We start from the raw sequence: 22403 nt of genomic DNA, 5'->3' as shown, positions 1-22403 counted from the left end.
ATCTTTATATAGAACCAGCTCCTGGATTTATTGATCCTTGGAATTATTATTATTTTTTAAATCTCTGTCATTTAATTCGGCTCTGACCTTGATTATGTCCTTCCTTCTCTTGTTTGGGCTTTGTTTGTTGTTCTTCCTCTTGTTCCTTTAGCTATAGAGTTAGATTGTTCATCTGAGATTTCTCTATCTTCTTTTGCTAGGCTCAGGGCCCTAAAATTTTTTCAGACCTTATCAGAAATTTAAAAAAATATATTATTAAAATTACATTAAATTTATAGACTGAGGTGGAAAGTATGTGCAATTGTTAAATCTTCTGTTCTAAAAGTAAGGTATGGCTTATTCAAGTCTTATGCTTTAAGGAACATTTAAAAGTTTCCTTCCTGGGCCTACCAAAAGAAGATAGAGAAGTCTCAGATAAACAACCTAACTCTACATCTAAAGGAAGAGGAGGAAGAACAACAAACAAAGCCCAAAACAAGAGAAGGAAGGAAATAATCAAGGTCAGAGCAGAATTAAATGACAGAGATTAAAAAAAATAATAACAATTCCAAGGATCAATAAATCCAGGAGCTAGTTCTATGTAAAGATAAACAAAATTGACAAACTATTAACCAGATTCATCAATAAAAAAAGAGAGAGGACTCAAATAAATAAAATCAGAAATGAAAGCGGAGCCTTGGCTGGTGTAGCTCAGTAGATTGAGCACGGGCCTGCGAACCACACGATCATGATTCGATTCCCAGTCAGGGCACATGCCTGGGTTGCAGGCCAGTTCCCAGCAGAGGACACACGAGAGGCAACCATACATTGATGTTTCTCTCCCTCTCTCCTTCCCTTCCCCTCTAAAAGATAAATAAACAAAATCTTAAAAAAAAAAGAAATGAAAGAGGAGAAATTACAACTGATACCACAGAAATACGAAGGATTGTGAGAAATTACTACAAACAACTACATGCCAAGGAATCGGACAACCTGAGTGAAACAGACAAATTTCTAGAAATATAGGATCTTCCAAAACTGAATAAGGAAGAAGCAGAAAACCTGAATACAATGATAACTAGTGAATATGAAGCAGTAATCAAAAAAACTACCCACACATAAAAGCCCTGGACCAGAGAGAGGGCTTCACAGGCCAATAATACCAAACATTCAAAGAAGAACTAAGACCTATCCTTCTCAAACTATTCCAAAAAATTCAACAAGAGGCAAGACTCCCAAACTCTTTTTACAAGGCCCATATTATCCTAATCCCCAAATCAGCTAAAGATACAACAAAGAAAGAAAACCACAGGCCAATATTTCTGATGAACACAGATGCTAAAATCCTCAACAAAATACTAGCAAACTGGATCTAACAATACATTAAAAAAATAATACTCCAAGATCAAGTGGGATTTATTTTAGGGATGCAAGGATGGGACAAATCAATAAATGTGATATATCACATAGACAAAATGAAAAACAAAAGTCACACAATCATATCAACAGATGCAGAAAAGGTATTTGATAAAATCCAGCACACATTTATGATAAAAACACTCAGCAAAGAGGGAACAGAGGGAGGATACCTCAACATAATAGAAACCATTTATAAAAAACCTACTGCCAACATCACGTTAGTGGGCAAAAACTAAAAGTGGTCTCTTAAGATCAGGAACAAGACAAAGGTATCTGCCTTTACCACTCTTGTTCAACATAGCACTGGAGGTCCTAGTCACAGCAATTAGAAAGAAGAAGAAATAAAATGCATCCAAATTGGAAAGGAGGAAGTAAATCTGTCATTATTTGCAGATGACATGATAGTATACATAGAAAACCCAACAGGCTCTACCAAAAAACTACTTGACCTAGTAAGTGAATCAGCAAAATAGGTGATACAAACTCAATATTCAGAAGTCAATGGCATTTCTGTACACCAACAATGAACTATCAGAAATAGAAACTAAGAAAAAAATTCCACTTATTATAGTAGCAAGAAAAATAAAGTACCTAGGAATAAATTTAACCAAGGAGTTTTGTAAAAGACCTGTACTCGGAAAACTATAAAACACCGAAGGAAAGAAACTGAGGAAGATACAAATAAATGGAAACATATGCCTTGTTCATGGATTAGAAGAATTAACATCATTAAAATGTCCATACTATCCAAAGCAATCTATAAATTCACCACAATTGCTATCAAAATACCAATAGCATCTTTCACAAATCTAGTACAAAAATTTATATGGAACAAAAAAAGACCCCAAATAGCCACAGCAATCTTGAGAAAGAAGAACAAAGTTGGAGGGATCACAATACCTGACCAAACTACAGTACAAGGCTATTGTAATCAAAACAGTCTGGTCCTGGCATAAGAACACATAGTTCAGTGGAACAGAACAGAGAGCCCAGAAATAAACCTATGTCTCTATGGTCAATTAATATTTGACAAAGGCAGTGTGAATAAAGACCATCTCTTCAATAAATGGTGTTGAGAGATCTAGACTGGTACATGCAAACAAAAAACAAACAAAAAAAACAACAAAAAACAACTAGACTACCAACTTACACAATGCACCAGAATAAACTCACAATGGATAAAGGACTTAAATATAAGTTGTGACACCATAAAAGTCCTAGAGGGAAACAGGCAGTAAAATTTCAGATATCTCACATAGCAGTATTTTTGCCAATATGGCTCCTAGGGCAAGAGAAATAAAGGAAAAAATAACAAATGAGACTACATCAAATGAAAAAGCTTCTGCATGGCTAAAGAATTCATAATCAAAATGAAAAGGGAACTGACAGTTTGGGAGAACATATTTGCCAATGACACACTGGACAAGAGTTTGATCTCCAAAATATATAAAGAACCCATACAACTGAATACCAGGGAGATAGATAATCCAATTTAAAAATGGGCAGCTGGCTGGTGTGGTTTAGTGGATTGGGTGATTGAGTGCTGGCCTCTGAACCAACTGAAAATGGGCAAAGGACTTGAACAGACACTTCTTCAAGGAGGACATACTATAGACAAATGAAAATATGCAAAGAACTTGAACAGACAAAAATGGGCAAAGGACCTGAACAGACACTTCTTCAAGGAGGACATACTATAGACATATGAAAATATGCTCAACATCACTAGCTATCAGAGAGATGCAAATTAAAATCACAATGAGATACCACCTCATACAGGTCAGAATGGCTGTTATTAATAAATCAACAAACAACAAGTACTGCTGAGGATGTAAAGAAAAGAGAACCCTAGTACACTGTTGGTGGGAAGGCAGACTGGAGCAGCCACTGTGGAAAACAGTATGGAATTTCCTCGAAAAAAATTAAAAATGGAACTGTCTTTTGACCCAGTGATTCCACTGCTGGGAATATACCCTAAGAATCCCAAAACACCAGTTCGACACTATTTATGCACCCCTATGTTACAGCAGCACTATTTAAAATAGCCACATGTTAAAAACAGACTAGATGCCCATCAGTAGATGAATGGATTAAAAAACTGTGGTACATTTACATGATGGAATACTATGGAGCATAAAGAAAGAAGGAATTTCTGCTATTTGCAACAGCTTGGATAGAAATGGATACTATTATGCTAAGTGAAAATATCCAGCCAGTGAAAGACAAATACAATATGATCTCATTCATAAGAAGAATCTAACGAACAAAATAAACTAACAAGCAAAATAGAAACAGAGACACAGAAACATGGAACAGACTAACAGCAGCAGAAGAAGAGGAGGGAGTAGGGGCAATGGTGGAAAGAAGGGGAAGGAATTACTCAAAGAACACGTGTGAATGACCCAGGAACATGGAAAGTTATATGAGAACAGACTGTGGGAGTGAGGGGTGGGCTGGGCGGAGGAGGTGTAAGGGGAAACATTGAGACAACTGTAATAAATAAACAAGAATAAAAAAAGATTAAAAAGTTTCATTCCTATAGCATATATCTTTGACATCAGTTGTTGAATGAGTTTCTAGACATTCTATATTTATTGTTAGTACTGCACACTATGCTTTTTTCATTCACTGTATCTTTTACCTGGTGGTAACTGCAGATGCTTGTCATTTATAAAAGTGCTTCTGTGTTTTCACTTTTACTTTTGAAGGGTTTATATCTTTTGTAATGGTAAGTATTTTTCTAATACTTTTTACATTTTTAAAGAATAGATGCTAAATTTTTTAATGGCATTGTAGTGTTCATGAGGATAAGCCACAGAGGGTCTCCTAGGTTCATTATTATAATGTGCTGCTGGATCTTCTTTGCAAATATTTTATTTAGGATATTTCTATCAATAAATACAAGTGAGACTAAGCTATTGTTTTCTTTTTTACACTATTTTCAAGGTTTTCTATCAATGTAATAACTGCTTCATAACTCAGAAGTTTTTCTTCTTCTATGCTCTGGAACAGTTAAATAGCAATTAATTACTCTTTTTAATCTGTATTTGAAATTAATAAACTTTTTTTGTTTACAGTAGTTTTAAGTATACAACAAATATGAGCAAAAGTACAAAAAAATACCATATACCTTCTTCTCTCCCCATACATATACAGCTTCCCCACTATTAACATCATGCACCAGACTGTGTATTTATTACCATCAGTGAACCTACACTGACACAGTATCATCCATCCAAAGTCCACAGTTTGCATTAAATGTTGTATGTTCTAGGCATTTTGATAAGTGTGTAATGACATGTACCCTCTAGTATAGTAACACACAGATAGTTTCGCTCCCCTAAAAATCTTCAGTGCTCTTCATATTCACCCCTTCCTCCTCCCAACCCTTGGCAACCACTGATCATTTTATTGATTTTAGTGTTTCATAGTTGTGCCTTTTCCAGAATGTAATAAAGCTGGAATAATACAGTATGTAGCCTTTTCAGGTTAGTTTCTTTCACTTAATAATATGCATTTAAGTTTCTTCCATGTCTTTTCATGGCTTGATAGCTCATTTCTTTTTAATGTTGAAGAGCAGTATTCTATTATTTGGATATACCACAGTTTATTCACCCGTTTACATACTGAAGAATATCTTGGTTGCTTCTAAGTTTTACAATAATTAAGAAAGTGGCTGTGAACATCTATGTGCATATTGTTGTGCAGACATAAGTTTTCAACTACTTAGGATAAATGGTAAACTCTTTCTTTATGATTTCACTGATGGTAACATGTCAAAAGGCCTTCCCCGCTCTAAGATCACCTAATATTTGTTGGCTTTCCACACAGTTCAAAGAGGGCTCAGGTTCCCCAGGATTATTTGGGCTCTGTCCTCTCCTGCCTTGTTGTTTTCTTTCATTCACATGATGTATGCCAGCAGCAACCTCAACTATGTACTTTCTTGGTACACCCACAAAGAAGAAAAGGCACTATTCCTCACAATTACCTAACAAAAATTCTGACCTTTATCCTGATTTGGACCACCATGAGCTAGTAGCTGTGGCCTGAGGAAATGTGGCTACTGACTGGTACACAATCCCACCAGGGCCTACCTTTGGATCCAGGGATGGAGTCATTCCAAGCTAAACCAGAAACATTTAAAATAAATTTTGGGATTAACCATCATGTCCAGTACCTTTAGCCCAATGAAAACTTCTAACTTAAAACTATCTCCCAGACATTTTAACATTCTTATGTCATAGTAGTACACATTTGTTTAAAATATGCACAAACTTACTGATACAGATGTGCACAGTCTGTATTTTTTCTTCCAAAGGCTAATAACTACAACCAAAAGAGGAAATGGACATATCAAAATAACGGCATATACTGGGCAAACTAGAAGTCTAGTTAATAGTTGAACATATTCACTGTGCTGTTTAGAACAGTATATTTCCATTCCTTATTGTCCAACAGCCAGATTGCCGAGCAACTCTGTATGAATTCAAAATAGCCCATTTACTCTCTTCTCCACAATGAAGCTACTCCTGAAACCTCATTCACTTTTCTTGATGCTTTATCATCTACTGCCAGCATATTTATAAAGTAACCTCTTGCTTGATACGTGCGTGTAATGTGTATTTGATTAGGATACCTGTGAATCCTAATCTTCTAAACATTCCAAGCCTTCTTAAAGGCAAAGCCATTGTCTGTCTAGTCAGCCTGTTAATCCCCGTAGTAAGGAGCTCAGCAGAGATCACTGTGTATTAAGATCACCCAATAAATATTCATCAAGTAGGCCATATCATTAGTTTTATAAATTTTATTCTGTATAATTATATCTGGCAAGCACACTATTAAACGAGGATTCATGAACATATAATCCACCAAAGTAGATTCCTGCGGCCCCCATAACACACCTTGCCACTCTCACCTCCATTGTTTTCATCTTCAATTCAACTCAGTTGAACAATCCTTTATTTAAAAGCTGCTATGTGCCCAGATACGCTAGGCGCTGAGGATACAAATCTTAATAAATTACTTTGTCTTCAAGGAGTCTATAGTCATCATTTAACATCTGTTCTTGGAGCGCCCTCCCTACTCCCTTTCTCTCTTATTCTAATCCTTGTTTCCTCCCTCAGCATGTGATACACATGCATCTTATTTTCAATTAATCTTCAGTCACCTCAATGGAGCTGTGAATCTCAACTTTTTCTGAGTGCTAAAGGGTTGCTGGAAGGAAAAGCAGAAATTGAGTTCAGATTAAAAGGGAGGTCGGAAAATGGGTTGTGAAGTATAGGTCTTGTTGGAGGGAGGCATTACAAGCTGCTAAGGCAAACGCCTCCGTGTTTAGGAGCTGCTAACCTAGGAAAAGCACAATCTTAGCCACCTCTGCTAAGGGCACAAAATGCCATCTGGAAGGAAAGGTCATTTTCCCGAATTTTAAATCACTTAACAGTATATTTGTCATTCAAAAGAGGATTATCATTCCCAGGATACAGCCAAAAGTACACTTTAAAAAAAATGTAGCATATTTTTTAAAATTTACGAAGTGTACTTTATGTTCACCATAAGACAAAATCATGGCGGACTAATACCGTGGCTGCATTTTTTCACTATAGCCAATGATTACTACTAATCTGTAAGTATCCACTGAAGAGGAGAGGCATGTCTTGAAATAAAAATTCATAGTTACTGAAATTTCATGTTTGAAAAACAACTTCTTACTTGTGTAGTAAAGAGTTCAATGAGAGGGCTATTTTCAACATATTTCAATATTATAAAAATCTTTAGAATCATTATTTCAGGGAAATTATTTTTCAGGGAAAAAAACCCTTTTCACTCAACAAATAGTCAGTCTAAACATTTATTGATTGACTATATTCCAATCACATAGTAACTATGAAAATGGTAAATCAGAAGTATAGTAACTTCCCACAAAAATAAAATTTTACAGCCCTGGCTGGTGTAGCTCAGTAGATTGAGCATGGGCCTGCAAACCACACGATCGCGGTTTGATTCCCAGTCAGGGCACATGCCTGGGTTGCAGGTCAGTTCCCAGCAGGGGACGCACTAGAGGCAACCATACATTGATGTTTCTCTCCCTCTCACCTTTCCTTCTCCACTAAAGATCAATAAATAAAATCTAAAAAAATTAAATAAAATTTTAGGGACAAAAGTCTACATAATTCAAATAGTTTTATCTTATTACCTGCATATGTCTTCTAACTGCAGATCAAATTCATAAAGTTTCTTTTGATATTTCTCTGTAAAGTTAAAGAACTCCTTAAAAATAGAAGATTTCAAATCAGGGTATGGGCATTCCAAAGCTTCCAATTCTATGGGCAGTTTACTCAGCAAGTCACTCCTTTCTTCTGAATAATAATCTAGTATCTGAAAAAAATTATATGACTATTTTATTTAACACAAATGACAAACTGATAAACAAATTGCTATCTACATCACACTTACTTTATTACTCCAGTCTGAAAGGTCTTTTTCTAATTTCTGTTGCTCCAGGCTAAGTCCTTCAAAGACAGCTTTTAATTGTTTCTTCACAAAGTCAACCTATAGAAACATTTAGAACAAGGAGCAGGCAAATTATGGCTATTTTCTCAAGGTGTATATTTAAATGCATGGAATTTATCTCAAAAGCCAGTAAGTGATGAAAATTAGATAAGAGAAAGTCCCTTTGAGGATGTGTGGAAGGAGATTCAAGAAATGCCACAGCCAGGCAGTCCTTATGGTGGGGGTGGGGGGTTTCCAGACGCATGACTCAAAACTGAACTGGGAAGGACAGTGGGGTCCTCACCACTCTGCACTCACGTTTTGGTTTGGTTCATGGTAAGGCAGAAAGAACGTTTATCAGAATGTCTGTTTCAATCACCCTTTCCTTCCCTTGCATCCTTGCTTCTAATCCCCAGCTAGGCATGGGATTTTTAATATTTAAAAAAATTATTATTTATGAAAGCAATATAACAACACTACAGATAACTGAAGAAAAATCACCTAAAAGCCTACATCTAGTATAACTATAATCATGGAGTTCATGCTCTAGCCAGGGGAGATTGTCAATAAATTAATGAAAAACAGCTAAGAACGTATCAGTAGGAGGTAAGTAATGTAAAAACATGGTAAGGTAATAGTGAGATAGTGGGGCTTCTCTCCAGTGAACAGGACAGGCCAGAGGAGAGGATGTTTAAGCAAAGACCTAAAGGACAAAAAATGCTCTCAGGGGGACAGAGGAAACAGCCAGTGCAAAGGCCTTGAGACAGGACAGAGCCTGGTGTATGTGAGGAGGAATAGAAAGAAGGCCAGACCTGTGGCAAGATCTAGGGGGAAAAGGGGTATCAGGTAGGAGATGAGACTGGAGAAGCAGAGAGGAGAAAGATGTGGGCCAGAAGGAGCCCTGAGGGGATTTACCAGGGGATGACTTGATTCCTCTGCATTGAAGGTAGAGCCCTGAATGCAATGGGAGGAGGGGCAACAAGGGAAGCAGGGAGACTAGTTATGAGGCCATTGTAACATTCCAAGTGCAAAATGAACATGCTTTGGCAGATTCAAGAATGTTTACAATAATGAATAAACAGAATTTGCTATACCTTCTATTAAAATACACAAGATACTCATGTTGGTTTCTTATCTCAAACTGTTCTAGTTGGGACAAAAACAAAATATTATATTATTAAAAGTAAAGATAATATACTGACCTCTTCCAGCACTTTCACTGAGTTAAACTCAGTATGTGAGTGTGAATGCTGTGGATTGTGACGCTGTCTATATTTTAGATCTTCTCTCAGCTGCTGAATAGGATTTATCACATTTTTAAGATACACGCACCATTGTTCTGATAACTCTTGTTCTATGGTGAAGCAAAATTAAATCAAGGTAACACATTATTTTAAGCTTTTTTCAGGAATAGGTTCTTAACCCCTGGCTGGTGTAGCTCAGTGGATTGAGCATAGGCCTCTGAACCAAAAGGTCACTGGTTGGATTCCCAGTCAGGGAACATGCCTGGGTTGCAGGCCAGGTCCTCGGTATGGGGTGCATGAAAGGCAACCAGGCATTGATGTTTCTCTCCCTCTCTTTCTCCTTCCTTTACCCTCTCTCTAAAAATAAATAAAATCTTGAAAAAAAAAAGAGAGCAACTTCTCTTTTTAGAGAAGGTTCTTAGAGTACAGTTTTCTTTTTGGATTCCTTTAGAGAAAAACAAATAGCAGTTAATATTAAAGGAACATAAAGTGAGTGGCCCACTTTCATCTTCAAAACACCCCTTTAAATATAGGTGGAAAGGGGAGGGAGGCGGGGAGCATGGGATAGGGGGCGGGCAGGGTTGGGAATATAAGACAGAAACCTGTACTTGAACAAGAATTAAATAAAAATTATATTTAAAAAAAGAAAAAAAAAGAAATATAGGATCAAAAAAATCTCACCAAAATTCCTAAGATCAGAAAGACATTCATTTCCAAGGTTCTCTTCATTGAGAAAAGATTTTATTTCAGATTCCATTTTACACCTGAAATAGACATTAACTTAATTTTTATAACCGCAAACATATATAGATTGTTTAAAAAGAAAACTAGTAGTAGACAATTAATCTGATGTGGTTTTATTCACCAGTTTATTTATTCAGACCACATACTAAATTCCTAACATAGATTGGGTATTTGACATACACAATCAGTGGACATTTGGTCCATACCAATGATATTTGGTCCATCTAAGACATCCACAAGCACATTTGGTCCATGCCAAATGGTCCTTGGTTCTGTCAAAAATGCCCATGCTTGCCCTGTCCAGTGGCTCCGGTGTTTGGAATGTTGTCCCATACACCAAAATGTTGCAGGTTTGATCCCTAGTCAGGGTGCATCTTGGAAGCAACCCATTAATGTTTCCCTCTCACACTGTTTCAATGTTTCTCTCTCTTTCTGTCTCTCTCTCCCTCCTCTCTCTCTCAAATCAATAAACATTTCCCTGGGTAAGGATTAAAAACAATATTCATTCTCAGGAAATGTCTTTGGGTTCAAATAACCGATAGTTTATTTCTACTTTTGGTTTTTAGGCTCAATACATAAAAAATACTATCATAGCATAATCAATAAAATATATATTTTAAAATACTATCATGTTTTATTGGTCCAATAAGTGCCTTGTGGTTATACTGCCAGTAATAAACTTTCTTGCTGCAGTAGACTACCTGGTAATGGCAAATGGGGTTAGGTAGATGGTTCCAGGTTGGAATCTTGCAAAAGAGCAGAATTTATATTAACTATGCATGTTTTGCACAGGGCAAATATCAAGGCATGGACCAGATGTCTCTCTGGACATTTCGGACAAGACCAAGTGTTCTGCAGGGGATAGAGGTATATGTGAATGCTCTGGGCAGAAGTAATAGTGAGGCAAAAGCAAGCATGTGACATGTCCTTGCCCTACTTCTATAGAGAGAGCTCAGGGCACTGGGAAGCCGCTGAGGGATATTAAACTGACCTCACCTGCTTAGCAGATCTGTGTGTAAAAAAGATTTCCAATGCAGCAAAATGAAAGACAGGCTAGAAAGAGGTGATCAACAAAAATGGAAGATGAACAGGAGGTGGTCAGGCAAATCTGTACCAACAACGGGGTTATTATTAAGGTTAAGAGAAGAGGAGCCCTTAAACTGCTGAAGTAAGGATAAAAGTATTTTATTTTTATATACTAATACAAGTAATAAATCTTAATGATCTTCTACTGTATTATTTATATATAGTCATTATAAAGTTAAAACATAACTAGGTTTAAAATGATAGTTTAAAATATTGTAGTTTTTACAACCCTGACTGGTGTGGCCCAGTGGGCTGGGCATCGTCCCACAAACCAAAAGGTCACTAGTTGGATTCCCAGGCAGGCACATGCCCTGGCTGTGGGCCGGGTCCCCAGGTCGGGGAGCACGAGAGACAACCACACATTGATGTTTCTCTCCCCCTCTCCTTCCCTTATCTTTCCTCTAGAAATAAATAAATAAACTCTTCAAAAAATATGTTGTCTCTCCTTTGTTTATGGCAGATTTAATGAAATCTTAGAAATGAGTTTTGATTTATTATGATTATAAACATACAGTATTAAAAATGACATAAAATTAAAAATGGGAACAATTATAATGCTTTAACACTGATTACTTTTGCATATGTTTCTACCTGTTGTCTATATGCATATATGTTTTAAATAGTTGTAATTATGTCAGATTTACCATTTTATAAAGGTTTTAAAATAATGTTAAAGGTATTTTAATATAATTTTCACAGTTAGTTATTTAATGGCTGCATATATTCTAGTTATATATGCATCATCATCTTCCAAGCTAAGTCACCTGCATGGGGCAGGGTGTTTTTGTGTAAAAAGTGGTGCTAGTGCAGATGACACTTCATTCCGTATTTTTCCAGCATGTAGTTTTTACCGGAAGTGTCTTTAAGATTACGTTTGAAACTGTTAAATGAAAGGTGGGTACATAATAATGGAACAAAACCAGACATTATTTCATAATGAATTTGTTTAAACAAACACAGCATTTATGAAACAGCTATCTTAGTTCCCTTATATTTTCAGCACCCAGAAAGCCATAGTGGAACATCCAATCCAACAGAAATGGCTTTGTTCATATAGGAGATCAACCAGCTACTTTGCATGTGTAATTCTAGTAAGCTTCATCCCGGCTTCAGAGATTAATAACCCCGACCTATCAGACAAGACCAGTCCATTTTTCTACTTGTCCCGAGGGCCCAACAAAATCCAGAAGCAGTTTTTACGCCCCCAAGAACTACCGGAATCTGAGACTAGCTTCGGATGCAAGCTAACATTTCCCAAGTCGTGGTCTATAAAATAGAAATGGTATGGGATGCTAGGAAAAATGGAAAATGGTGAACTCAACAAAACCAGACACATTTCTATAGTGCAGGATTTCCCAGAAACCTGAGTATGCTAATGTGCATTGAGGTACTCCAAAAAGGGGATGAAATATATTTTCCTAATACACAGGACCATCAAATTCATTATTCTCCAGAGTATCATAAAGAATATTTCTGTTTTATACAATATGATTTAGGAAATATAGATAAAAATTGTAATGCCCACAAGAACATTAAAAACAGTAACTTTAGAGAAGAGAACCCTGCCCTGTTCATCACTGACATGCCAGACTAGAGCCCAGGTATTCACCAAGTTGCAACTCTGCAGTACATGCAGCCTCCTTCCTCCACATCTGAAGAGGGGACAGATAAATGTTAGGCAACTTTTCATGTCCAAATCTGCCAATTTAGGTGCCTCCTAATGCTATTTGGTCTTTCCTCTGATACCACTGACTATGACAGTAATACAAAAAACTCTATTGAGTTTTTGTGTGACCATTTGCCTTGATGATATATTAATCTATTTCCTAGATATGCCCACTTGCAATGCAACCACCTACAAGATAAACCATCCTGGTGAAGGGTGTTTTTGAGTTCTACCAGTGAGTTCAGGAGCTGGGCTCAAAGAGAGCTCTGGTACCCTGAGTTACACAGTATGAGTAGTGATTGGTCTAAACGTCCTCTTTTTTCTCACTTTTTAAAAATTCTATTTAATTATTGTTCAAGTACAGTTTTCTGTCTTTTACTCTCATCCCAGCCCACTAAATGTCATCTTTAAAGATGCATTTCCAGACAGCATTTAATTGTTGGTAAAACCCTATGATATCCTCTGTGTAAAGGTGATACACTTAACACTTTAAAAGAAAAATTGTGAGTAAGAGACTACATATATTTCTAACAGATATTTGGTTATAAAAAACATCCCTTGTAGAGCCCTGACCAGTGTGGTTCAGCTGGCTGATCATTGTCCACAAAAGCAAAAGGTCTTCAGTTTGATTTCCAGTCTCATGCCTGGATTGTTTGGGACCTAACCCTGACTGGTTAGGTCCCATTTGGGGCATGTGCAAGAGGCAATTGTCACATCCAGTTTCTCTCCCCCTCTCTCTCTCTTCTCCTCTCTCTAAAATCAATAAGCATGTCCTTGGTGAGGATAGAAAAGTATTGTAATGTGAATATGTAAACCAGTAACACAGTCATTTATTTATTTTTCTTTTTAAAAATTTATTTATTTTATTGATTATGCAACTACAGTTGTCCTATTTCACCCCCTTTATTCCCCTCTGCCCTGCACACCCCCTCCCACCTGCATCCCCCACCTTTAGTTCATTTCCATGGGTCATATATATATGTTTTTTGGTTTCTCCATTCCCTATACTATTTTTTAAAACATATTTTAATGATTATGCCATTACAGTTGTCCTATCCCCCCCTTCATTTCCCTCCATCCTGTACACCCCCTTCCTCACCATTCCCCCCCTTTAGTTTATGCCCACATGTCACAAGTTCTTTAGACTCTCTATTTCCCATACTATTCTTGTCCTCCCTCCTGTCTATTTTCTACTTACTGTCTATGCTACTTATTCTCTGTACCTTCTGCTCCCTTCTTCTCTTCCCAATTCCCTGTTGCTAACCCTCCATGTGATCTCCATTTCTATGGTTTCGCTCCTGATATTACTGTCCTCTTAGTTTGCTTTTGTTTTAGGCATCGTTGTTAATAACTGGGCTTGCTGTCCTTTCACTGTTCATACTTTTATCTTCTTTTTCTTAAATAAGTCCCTTTAACATTTCATATTATAAGGGCTTGGTGATGATGAACTTCTTGAATTTTACCTTATCTGAGAAGCACTTTGTCTGCCCTTTCATTCTAAATGAAAGCTTTGCTGGATAGGGTAATCTTGGATGTAGGTCCTTGCATTTCATGACTTGGAATACTTCTTTCCAGCCCCTTCTTGCCTGTAAGGTCTCTTTTGAGAAATCAGTTGACAGTTTGATGGGAACTCCTTTGTAGGTGACTGTCCCCTTATTTCTTGCTGCTTCTAGGATTCTCTTCTTCATTTTAATCTTGGCCAATGTAATTATGATGGGCCTTGGTGTGTTCCTCCTTAAGTCCACCTTCTTTGGGACTCTCTGAGTTTCCTGGACTTCCTGAAAGTTTATTGCCTTTGCCAGACTGGGGAAGTTCTTTATTATTTGTTCAGATAAGTTTTCCACTCGTGGCTGTTCCTCTTCCCCTTCTGGTACCCCTATAATTCAGATGTTGGAACGTTTAAAGATGCCCTGGAGGTTTCTAAGCCTCTCCTCATTTTCTTGAATTCTTGTTACTTCACATTTTTCTGTTTGGTCATGCCTTCCTTCCTTCTGGGCCACTCCCTTGATTTGAGTCCCAGTTTCCTTTCCATCACTATTGGTTTCCTATGCATTTCCCTTCATTTCAATTAGTTTAGCCTTCATATGTTCCTCTAATTTGTGACTAAAATCAACCAATTCTGTGAGCATACTGATCACCAGTATTTTGAACTGTGCATCTGAAAGTCTGGTTATTTCTTGGTTGCTTAGAATTATTTTCTCTGGGGCTTGGAGCTGTTCTTGAGCCATAATGTTTTGGTTTGTTTGCGCCTGTTATGTATGTGGGGCAGAACCTTAGGTGTTCACCAGGGTGGGGCTACCCAGTTGCTGGGTTGTGATGTTGTATGTGGGGGCAGGGTCAGAGAGGGGCAATGGTGGTCCCCTCTGCTGCTTCCCACAAGCCACTAGGGCCTGCATGGTCTGTCTCACTGCTCGCTCCTTCGCCTGGTTTATCTGCGTGCGAATGTGTGACTAAGGTCAGCCAGCCATCTTGCGCCCTCACTGGGTCTGCCCGTTGCCACCCCACGCCTGGGATCTGCCAACCACTGCCTGCTCACCTGGGTCAGTCTGGTCAATTTTTCCTGTGCAACCCTGCTCTGCCAGCCACTGGCTCCACCCCTCTTACCTGTCTGGCTGAATGGTTCGTTGTTGGACTTCCATACAGTTCAATTTTCTGTGTTTTGGTTGTGTTTTTGTTACTAAAACTTTGTTGTCTTTAAACTCGGTTGTGTGAGGAGGCACAGTGTTTCCACCTATGCCTTCATCTTGGTTGGAAGCCCCTATACTATTCCATAGTCATTTATTTTAAATAAAAATTATAATTCTTTATCTCATGGCCAATGTAAGTAACTTCCTTTTAAACCTCTAAACTAGTTGTTCTGAAACAAGGGAGCAATATACCCTGGGAAAGTATATCAATGTCTTTAAGAGGTGTAGTTTGAGGAAACATTAATTATTAAATACAATGTTCTGAATTTAAATATAAAATATTATTTCTATTTTTAGAAACTTTATGTGACTAGTTTCCTCAGTTCAGATTTCAAAGAATTAAAGTTTGGCAAAATCTTTTTTTCTAGCAAGGCTAGACCAATTAGATGGGCTGTGAATGGGACCCTTGGGGGTGCAGGGGAAGCTGCTCAACTCCAAGTACATGGAGTGCTGGAGTTGTGCTTAAACACAACAGTTGTGCTTAAACACAACTGTTCCAATACCACCTTCAAATAAACCTGCTGATTTGACTTCTGCAAATGACTTTAATCTTTTGAACCTCAAGATCTTCATCTGTAAAATGAAGATAGCATGGATACCTATTCTGCAGGGACAGTCTAAGGAGTAAGAGAAAAAATTACTTAATATATTACTCGGCACATATTAAATCACATCCCAAAAAGCTAGATGTCCTTGTAGACCCAAGAGGTAATTCTGCAAGCCTAAGATTCTCAAATGAAGTCTCTTATGATGTAGCATAAGAACATTTTCTTTTTAATTTTCTGTTAAAAGAAAAGAGATTTTTAAAGGTTGAAAAACACTGACAGACTTAAAATTCTCAATTTTCTGGTGGTGCCTAAATTCTCCCAATAGCCACACTGTAACTTTCCTCCTTTGCTGTTTTTTAAATTAATTAATTAAGTTATTTATTTATTTATTTATTTATTTATTTATTTAGGGGGAGACGGGAGGGAGAGGAACACCAATGATGTACCAGAGAAACATGAATCTGTTGCCTCTTGCACACTCCCCACTGGGGACCTGGCCCTCAACCCAGGTGTATGCCCTGACGAGAAATCGAACAACTGACTGTTTCACCACCCAGCACTCAACCCATTGAGCCACACCAGCCAGGGTACTTTCACTAGCATTTTTCAATTTCACTGAACACATTGAAATTAGCCTACTTTCTAGAATAACTCATAAAATTTTCTCGGATTTCCTTTTGTCCAGTTTTTAGCCCTTAAAAGTTTCAAGACATTAAGGTTGTTATTATTTGAGTCTTCCTCACTCCTTCATCTTTGTGTCATTCCTAGTCAACAAAAAGGATAATGTCCCATAACAACATATACATGCCGCTTCTATGTAACTCAAAAACAACACATTAAGAAGAATATGAAACGGCCAAGATAAAAACTGTCAACAGTGCCTTCCTTTATATTTGAGTTTCCATTGCTGAGTACCATATTAAAACCTCCTAATGGTTCTCCTTTTTATCATGTGTCAAGTTATTCAAGTCTTCAAAAAAAAATGTAGTAAGCTCAAATATTCTCCCTGCAAAAGGTGGTATTTTGAGGAGTAAGTCTTATAAGATAAGACTTATAAGTCTTATAAGATAAGAGCAGCATAGTGACAAAGTCTAAAGTAATTTCTAACCATGAGCCTTTTACTTTGCACATAGGAATCTCTTGCCAAAATGAAAACCTCTTATTAATTAAAAAGTGTCAAAAGTAAAGTTAACGGCATTTGGAAATTTGCCTTAGACTAAGACCACAAAATTTATATATTTTGACATAAAATATATAGCTCTTTACAAATACCAGCATCATGAAAATTAGTATATATGACTCAAATGGAAGGAAAACACATGTGCCTTCTATTTTTGCCTTATCCTTTGAGAAGAAATTTATTTTTAAAAGATTACAATCCAGATCAAGTATAGAACCATTATTTTGTTTGAATTCATCTTGAAGTGAATGCTGAAAATAATAACAAAAGTCAAAAATCCAATTTGAATAAATTAGTCATGATATAGCTATAACACCTCCAGAAATCACTGAGTAATAAGTTGAGTCCCTTAGTTTATTTGTTAATTTTTTATTGAAAGCATTTATATATCTACTGCTATGTATCCTACAATAAAAAATGACTCCCCAAATTTTGTGACCTAAAAATGAATATGAGGGGATGCTTGCCCTGTTTACCACTTTATAGGGAAGGCAAATAGGTAAACAAAATATTATAATCCAAAGGCTAAGTATAATGTAAGTAAGTAAGAGTGGAAGTATAAAAGAGTACACAATTAGCATATAAAGATTACACTTTTTCCCTAAGGAGAGCAAAAGCCATATTAACATATTCACTGAATTCCAAATTAAACTAAGGAAATAAAACTATATTAACTTGACTCACAAACTGTAATGTTCAATTTTGATTATAATAGTTTAACTCACATTGAAAGTTATAGAACATTTAACTAAATAAGTGCAAGCCTTAGAAATTCTTCTGTGTACTCACTGAGATTTCCCTCAGTCCTTACCTGACTTCATTCAGCCTTTGGTGTTCCTGCCACCACACTTGCCTGTGTTGTTTTATTAGTGTTTGCTCCTTAGATACCTTTGAAGTCTGCACTGCTTTTCTGATCTAGATTTAGTGAAACAAAAGATGAGCCATTTCAATGTTTCTTAAAATGTGTTTCCACAATGGAAATATTTAATCTGTATCTTCTGCATTAAATACTTAACACTTTTTCCATCCTATTAGTGCATCTTCTAACACAAAATTCTGCTTAAAATAAGTGCTATGTTCAACAAAAACCAGGGAGGTGAAAGAGAAAATGGTTTGGAATACTGACCAATTTAAGAAGTATGTGTAAAGCATTTATGGGAAAAAAGGTGAAGTGATTCTATTTTCCATATATAGAATAAATAACCCCTTAATTCATAAAGTCCCAGAAATATTTTCCATATATTTTCTTACCTTTTGACATATTTCCCTGCTAGGCATCATGAGCATCATTATTCCCATTTTACAGCTGAAGACGCTGATGTTCAGAGAAGTTAAAAGAGTTGATCAAGATCATAAAGCTCATAAACATCAGAATAACATAGAGCCTTCATGTATGAATTGGCTTTTATCTGATTCTTCAGCAGAGGATGGAAAAAGTCATTGGATAAGTTGTTAGGAGGCCTGGCCACATGTGGCCTTGAACAGACCATTTTAATCTTTCAACTCCATGACTTTGTAAGTACTTTTTAAAATTCAGATAAAAATTTATTTGAAGGTATTTAAAGAAATCATAAAATATCATATATATTAAAACCCCAATTTTTAAAATTGAAATTCTCCCCAAATTTTATGACTTAAAAACATAGCATACAATTAATTAGTGCTCTGAGATTTCTGTTTACAAGGTCTGTCAGGCCTGGGTTTGTTTGCCTACAGACCCATTCTTGGCCATCTCCCCAAATCTGCTCCCTAGCACAGAGCAGCCTGTGTGTCTCAAACACTTGTCAGCTGCCTTCCAGTTGGCTCAGCCGAAGGGAGACAATGGCAGTGGGAGATTGAAGGGAAGGAGGAAAGGAGAGGCCAAAGGATTACTCCTGCTGCCCTCTCTATTCTCAGAGGCTTCTCAGGGACCATCTGCATCTTCTCCATTTGCTCCACCTTTTTTGACAGTTTTACTATGGTTCCAACTGTTTCTGGATAACCTTGGCCCATGAGATGGAGTACAAACCTTGCTTTTTCTAAATGTCCCTTTGACTTAGACATGGCATGATTTCCTACTTCGTTGATCTCTGTATTGCTTCACAGTCCTATTTGGCTCGTCACCTCTATCATCTGTGTAACCATTTCCTGAATTAAAGGCCCCTCTACTCATTAAAAACCTCCTCAAGTGGTGTCTGTTTCCAGGTTAGACTCTGATACTCATGTTTATGCTCAATTCGTGTACTTCATACTAGCTTTTAAACATATACAAAAGTGCTATTTAAATCAGAAACTTGGTGAAATATGCATATATTACATTTTCTCTGCTACTAGAACACTTACTAGCCTGAAAGCTTTAACAGATCAATACTGAAGATATAAAAACTTCAGAAGACAAGTCCTAAAAAGACTCTTCATAATGCATGCTATCTCTAGCTCTCACTGATTACTTTAACCTTGACTTTATCTTGCTGCTATAATGGTTACTGATTCAAAATCAGGCCTATAAGAAAACAAAATAACCCAAACATTACTTAAAAAAACATAAAATCAAAGTCAAATCTTTTCTTCAGAAGCTCTTAAGAGTGCTACAATCATGAAATTTAGAAGAAAAGTTCATTCAAACAAGAACAGGGCACCACCAGAATACATTCAGAATGTCTATTTTATCTACCAAAAAAATAAAATGCATAGTGTTTCTAAAAACTGACACTGGTGTTTGCTTCAAGAATGCCCCAAACTCACTCCAACTATTGGCCATGTACAGCCTCTAAAGTTTGTTACAACAGACAAAACTTTTAAAATTGGATTTCTTTGACATATTTGGTCCGTGTTGTACAAAAAACACACTGGTAAAAATGTAGACACATTTTTATAGCTTAAAAAAATCAATGCTGGTGCCTTTGGGCCTAAAGAAAGGCCAATTAAGTAGACTATAACAGTCAAAATAAAGTCACTATTTTTCACTAAACACTTCCAATATTTTACAGGACATCTAATTTTTTTTTTGTAAATTCACTCATTAACTTCATTTCTGTCCTCAGGCCAAAGATAAAGAAAAAGTCTTAAAAAAACAAAAAGTTTTAAAGTTGTATTTTTGTCAATATAGACATTTCTAGGTGATTCCAGTTCATTTAGCTGGACAATGAGCCACATGAAATCAATATTTAAGGTAGAGGATGATGTATGCAGAATGCTGATCAATTTAAACTAACAAAAATAGTAAATTCATAAAAGAACCAGAAATTAGGGTTTCTTATGTGCTTTATTGTGATGACCCAAGCTAATGAAACTTAAACAGGTTCCCTGAAAGGCCAGAAGAGCTCATGGGCCAGATGTCCATCCTCAGAAAGAAACAGCAATCACTAGGGGACTATTTGAATGTTGGTTACATGTGCATATCTATTTGTCAAAATTTACTGAGATGTACATTTAAGATTTGTGTACTTTAATATATGTGAGTTGTACCTTAATAAAGAACTGTTAAATAAATCAAAAGAAAAAACTACATACACTAAATTGTAATTTGTCATATATCAGGTTGACAAATATACAAAAGTTTAACAAAACACTCATTATGGGAAAATATGATCCCTCTCAAGTTGCTAATGGAAATACAAAATGATGCAACAATTCCCCTCCCCCATCAGAAGGGAATTTGGAGATGTATAACACAATTTCATGAGTTTACCTTTACTTACAGGAATCTCTGAAAACTCTAATAGCAAATGCATAAAAAGATAAATGAACAAAGCTATATTCAATGCAACACTATTTGTAATAGAAAGAAACTAGAGCACAAAAATTCCATCAGTAAGTATTCCTGCCAAAATAAATTGAACCTGAATCTGATCAAGTCTCTAGATAAAACTATCAATTTACTGGAAATACAAGAGACAGAAAAACATGTTAACTGACACCACCAGGATGTAATCAGCAAAATCCAAACTGTAAAAATCTATAAAAGACAAACAGTAATATTTTGTCAAGAAATAAATTACAAGAACACAAGAAAAGTGAATAGAAAAATAAAAATAAATTGCAATATATGGATCTTATTCAGATATTGATTTAAATAAACTTTAAGAAAAATTGGAGAAAATCAGGAAACATAACATTGACTGGACATTTAAAATTATTAAGAAATTTTTAACATTTTCAACGGTAATGCTGTTATAAGGTTTAGTTTTTTCCCCCTAATTGTTTTAGAGACACACACTAAAATACTTATGGTTAAGTACTATGATGTCTGAGATTTGCCTCAAAATAATCTGTAACAAGGGGAAATTGTGGGTGGGAATGTAGAAGAAACAATAGCCAAGAGTTAATCATAGTTGAAACTAGATAATGTTACATGGAGATTAATAATAACATTCACTCTAATTTTACATATGCTTACAATTTTCCATAATATAATGTTTAAAAAACAGAAATAGTAGATAGGTACTTGAGTTAGACAAGAATAAACATTCATTCTTACTAAGCAAAGAAATTCAAATAAAAATAACTGTGAAGATTTCTTTTATACTTAAAATGAGAATAAACAGTTAACATATAATGTATCAAAAACTGGTCTCATCCTGACAGTGTGGCTCAGTTGGTTGGAGCATCATCCCATAAACTAAAAGGTCATGGGTTCAATTCTTGGTCAAGGCACCTTCCTAGGTTGCAGATTCGATCCTCAGTCAGGACGTGTACAAGAGGTAAGCAATCAATGTTTCTTTCTCACACTGACGTTTTTGTCCCTCTCTCCCCCTCTCTCTAAAATCAATAAGCATGTCCTGGAGTGAGGATATAAAAAGTTTGTCTCAGTTTTCAGCCTGATCTACTATTTGGCCTCAGGTTCAATCTCAGCCTTTGAAAGACTAGATCACTCAATGTTCACATCAGTGTGTCATCTAGCATTCTAGAACTTGTGCATGATCACTGACACAGGGATTATGTAGGTGACCATCACATCTATTCAGTAAAAAGATACCAGCAATACAAATCAGGCAAGTCTTTTGAATTTATTGCTAATTAACAAATTTTTGTTAATATTAAAAAATATAGTTAAGTATTCTAGACACAACTCTTTTTATTTGAAGCAAAAATTTCAGAGGCACAGACCTCCTTTCAAGAGCAGATACTGAATCCTATCAAGTCACAATTTTACACACATAAGCTCATCAATTAAGGCTAAACTCTAATACCTCAGTTGTCCTATCTTTCCCTCTTAGTTTGTTTTTTTTAATTATTGTTCAAGTACATTTTTCTGCCCTTTGCCCTACCACTCCCCACCATCCCACTCCACCCCACTTTGTTCCCCTATTTCCACCTGCCTTGTTATAGTCTATGTGTCCTTTATAATTGTCCCTGTAAACCCTTCACTCATTTCCCCCA

The 22403-nt window shown here is 36.3% G+C and overlaps 1 protein-coding gene across 4 annotated transcripts in view; it reads right to left on the bottom strand.

The window, feature by feature from the left end:
• CCDC148 (coiled-coil domain containing 148) overlaps window positions 1–22403 on the bottom strand; it is a 258987-nt gene that overhangs the window by 159329 nt on the left and 77255 nt on the right. For 2 of the 4 annotated variants that reach the window (XM_037044667.1, XM_037044666.1), the window contains exons 4-8: window positions 17854–17957; window positions 9813–9895; window positions 9090–9241; window positions 7852–7947; window positions 7592–7773 (exon numbers count right to left, since the gene is read on the bottom strand). In XM_037044667.1, coding sequence (XP_036900562.1) covers window positions 7592–7773; window positions 7852–7947; window positions 9090–9241; window positions 9813–9895; window positions 17854–17957 — 617 coding nt within the window. The remainder of the gene's footprint in view (window positions 1–7591; window positions 7774–7851; window positions 7948–9089; window positions 9242–9812; window positions 9896–17853; window positions 17958–22403) is intronic. The other 2 variants (XM_037044668.1, XM_037044670.1) reach the window with 2 other exon arrangements.

The sequence above is a fragment of the Sturnira hondurensis genome, unplaced genomic scaffold (assembly GCF_014824575.4).
Source record: "Sturnira hondurensis isolate 20B ecotype Veracruz unplaced genomic scaffold, ASM1482457v3 Scaffold0004136, whole genome shotgun sequence".
NCBI classification, from domain to species: domain Eukaryota; kingdom Metazoa; phylum Chordata; class Mammalia; order Chiroptera; family Phyllostomidae; genus Sturnira; species Sturnira hondurensis.
Note: the sequence above shows the minus strand (reverse complement) of the source record. Positions and strands in the feature narration are given on the sequence as shown.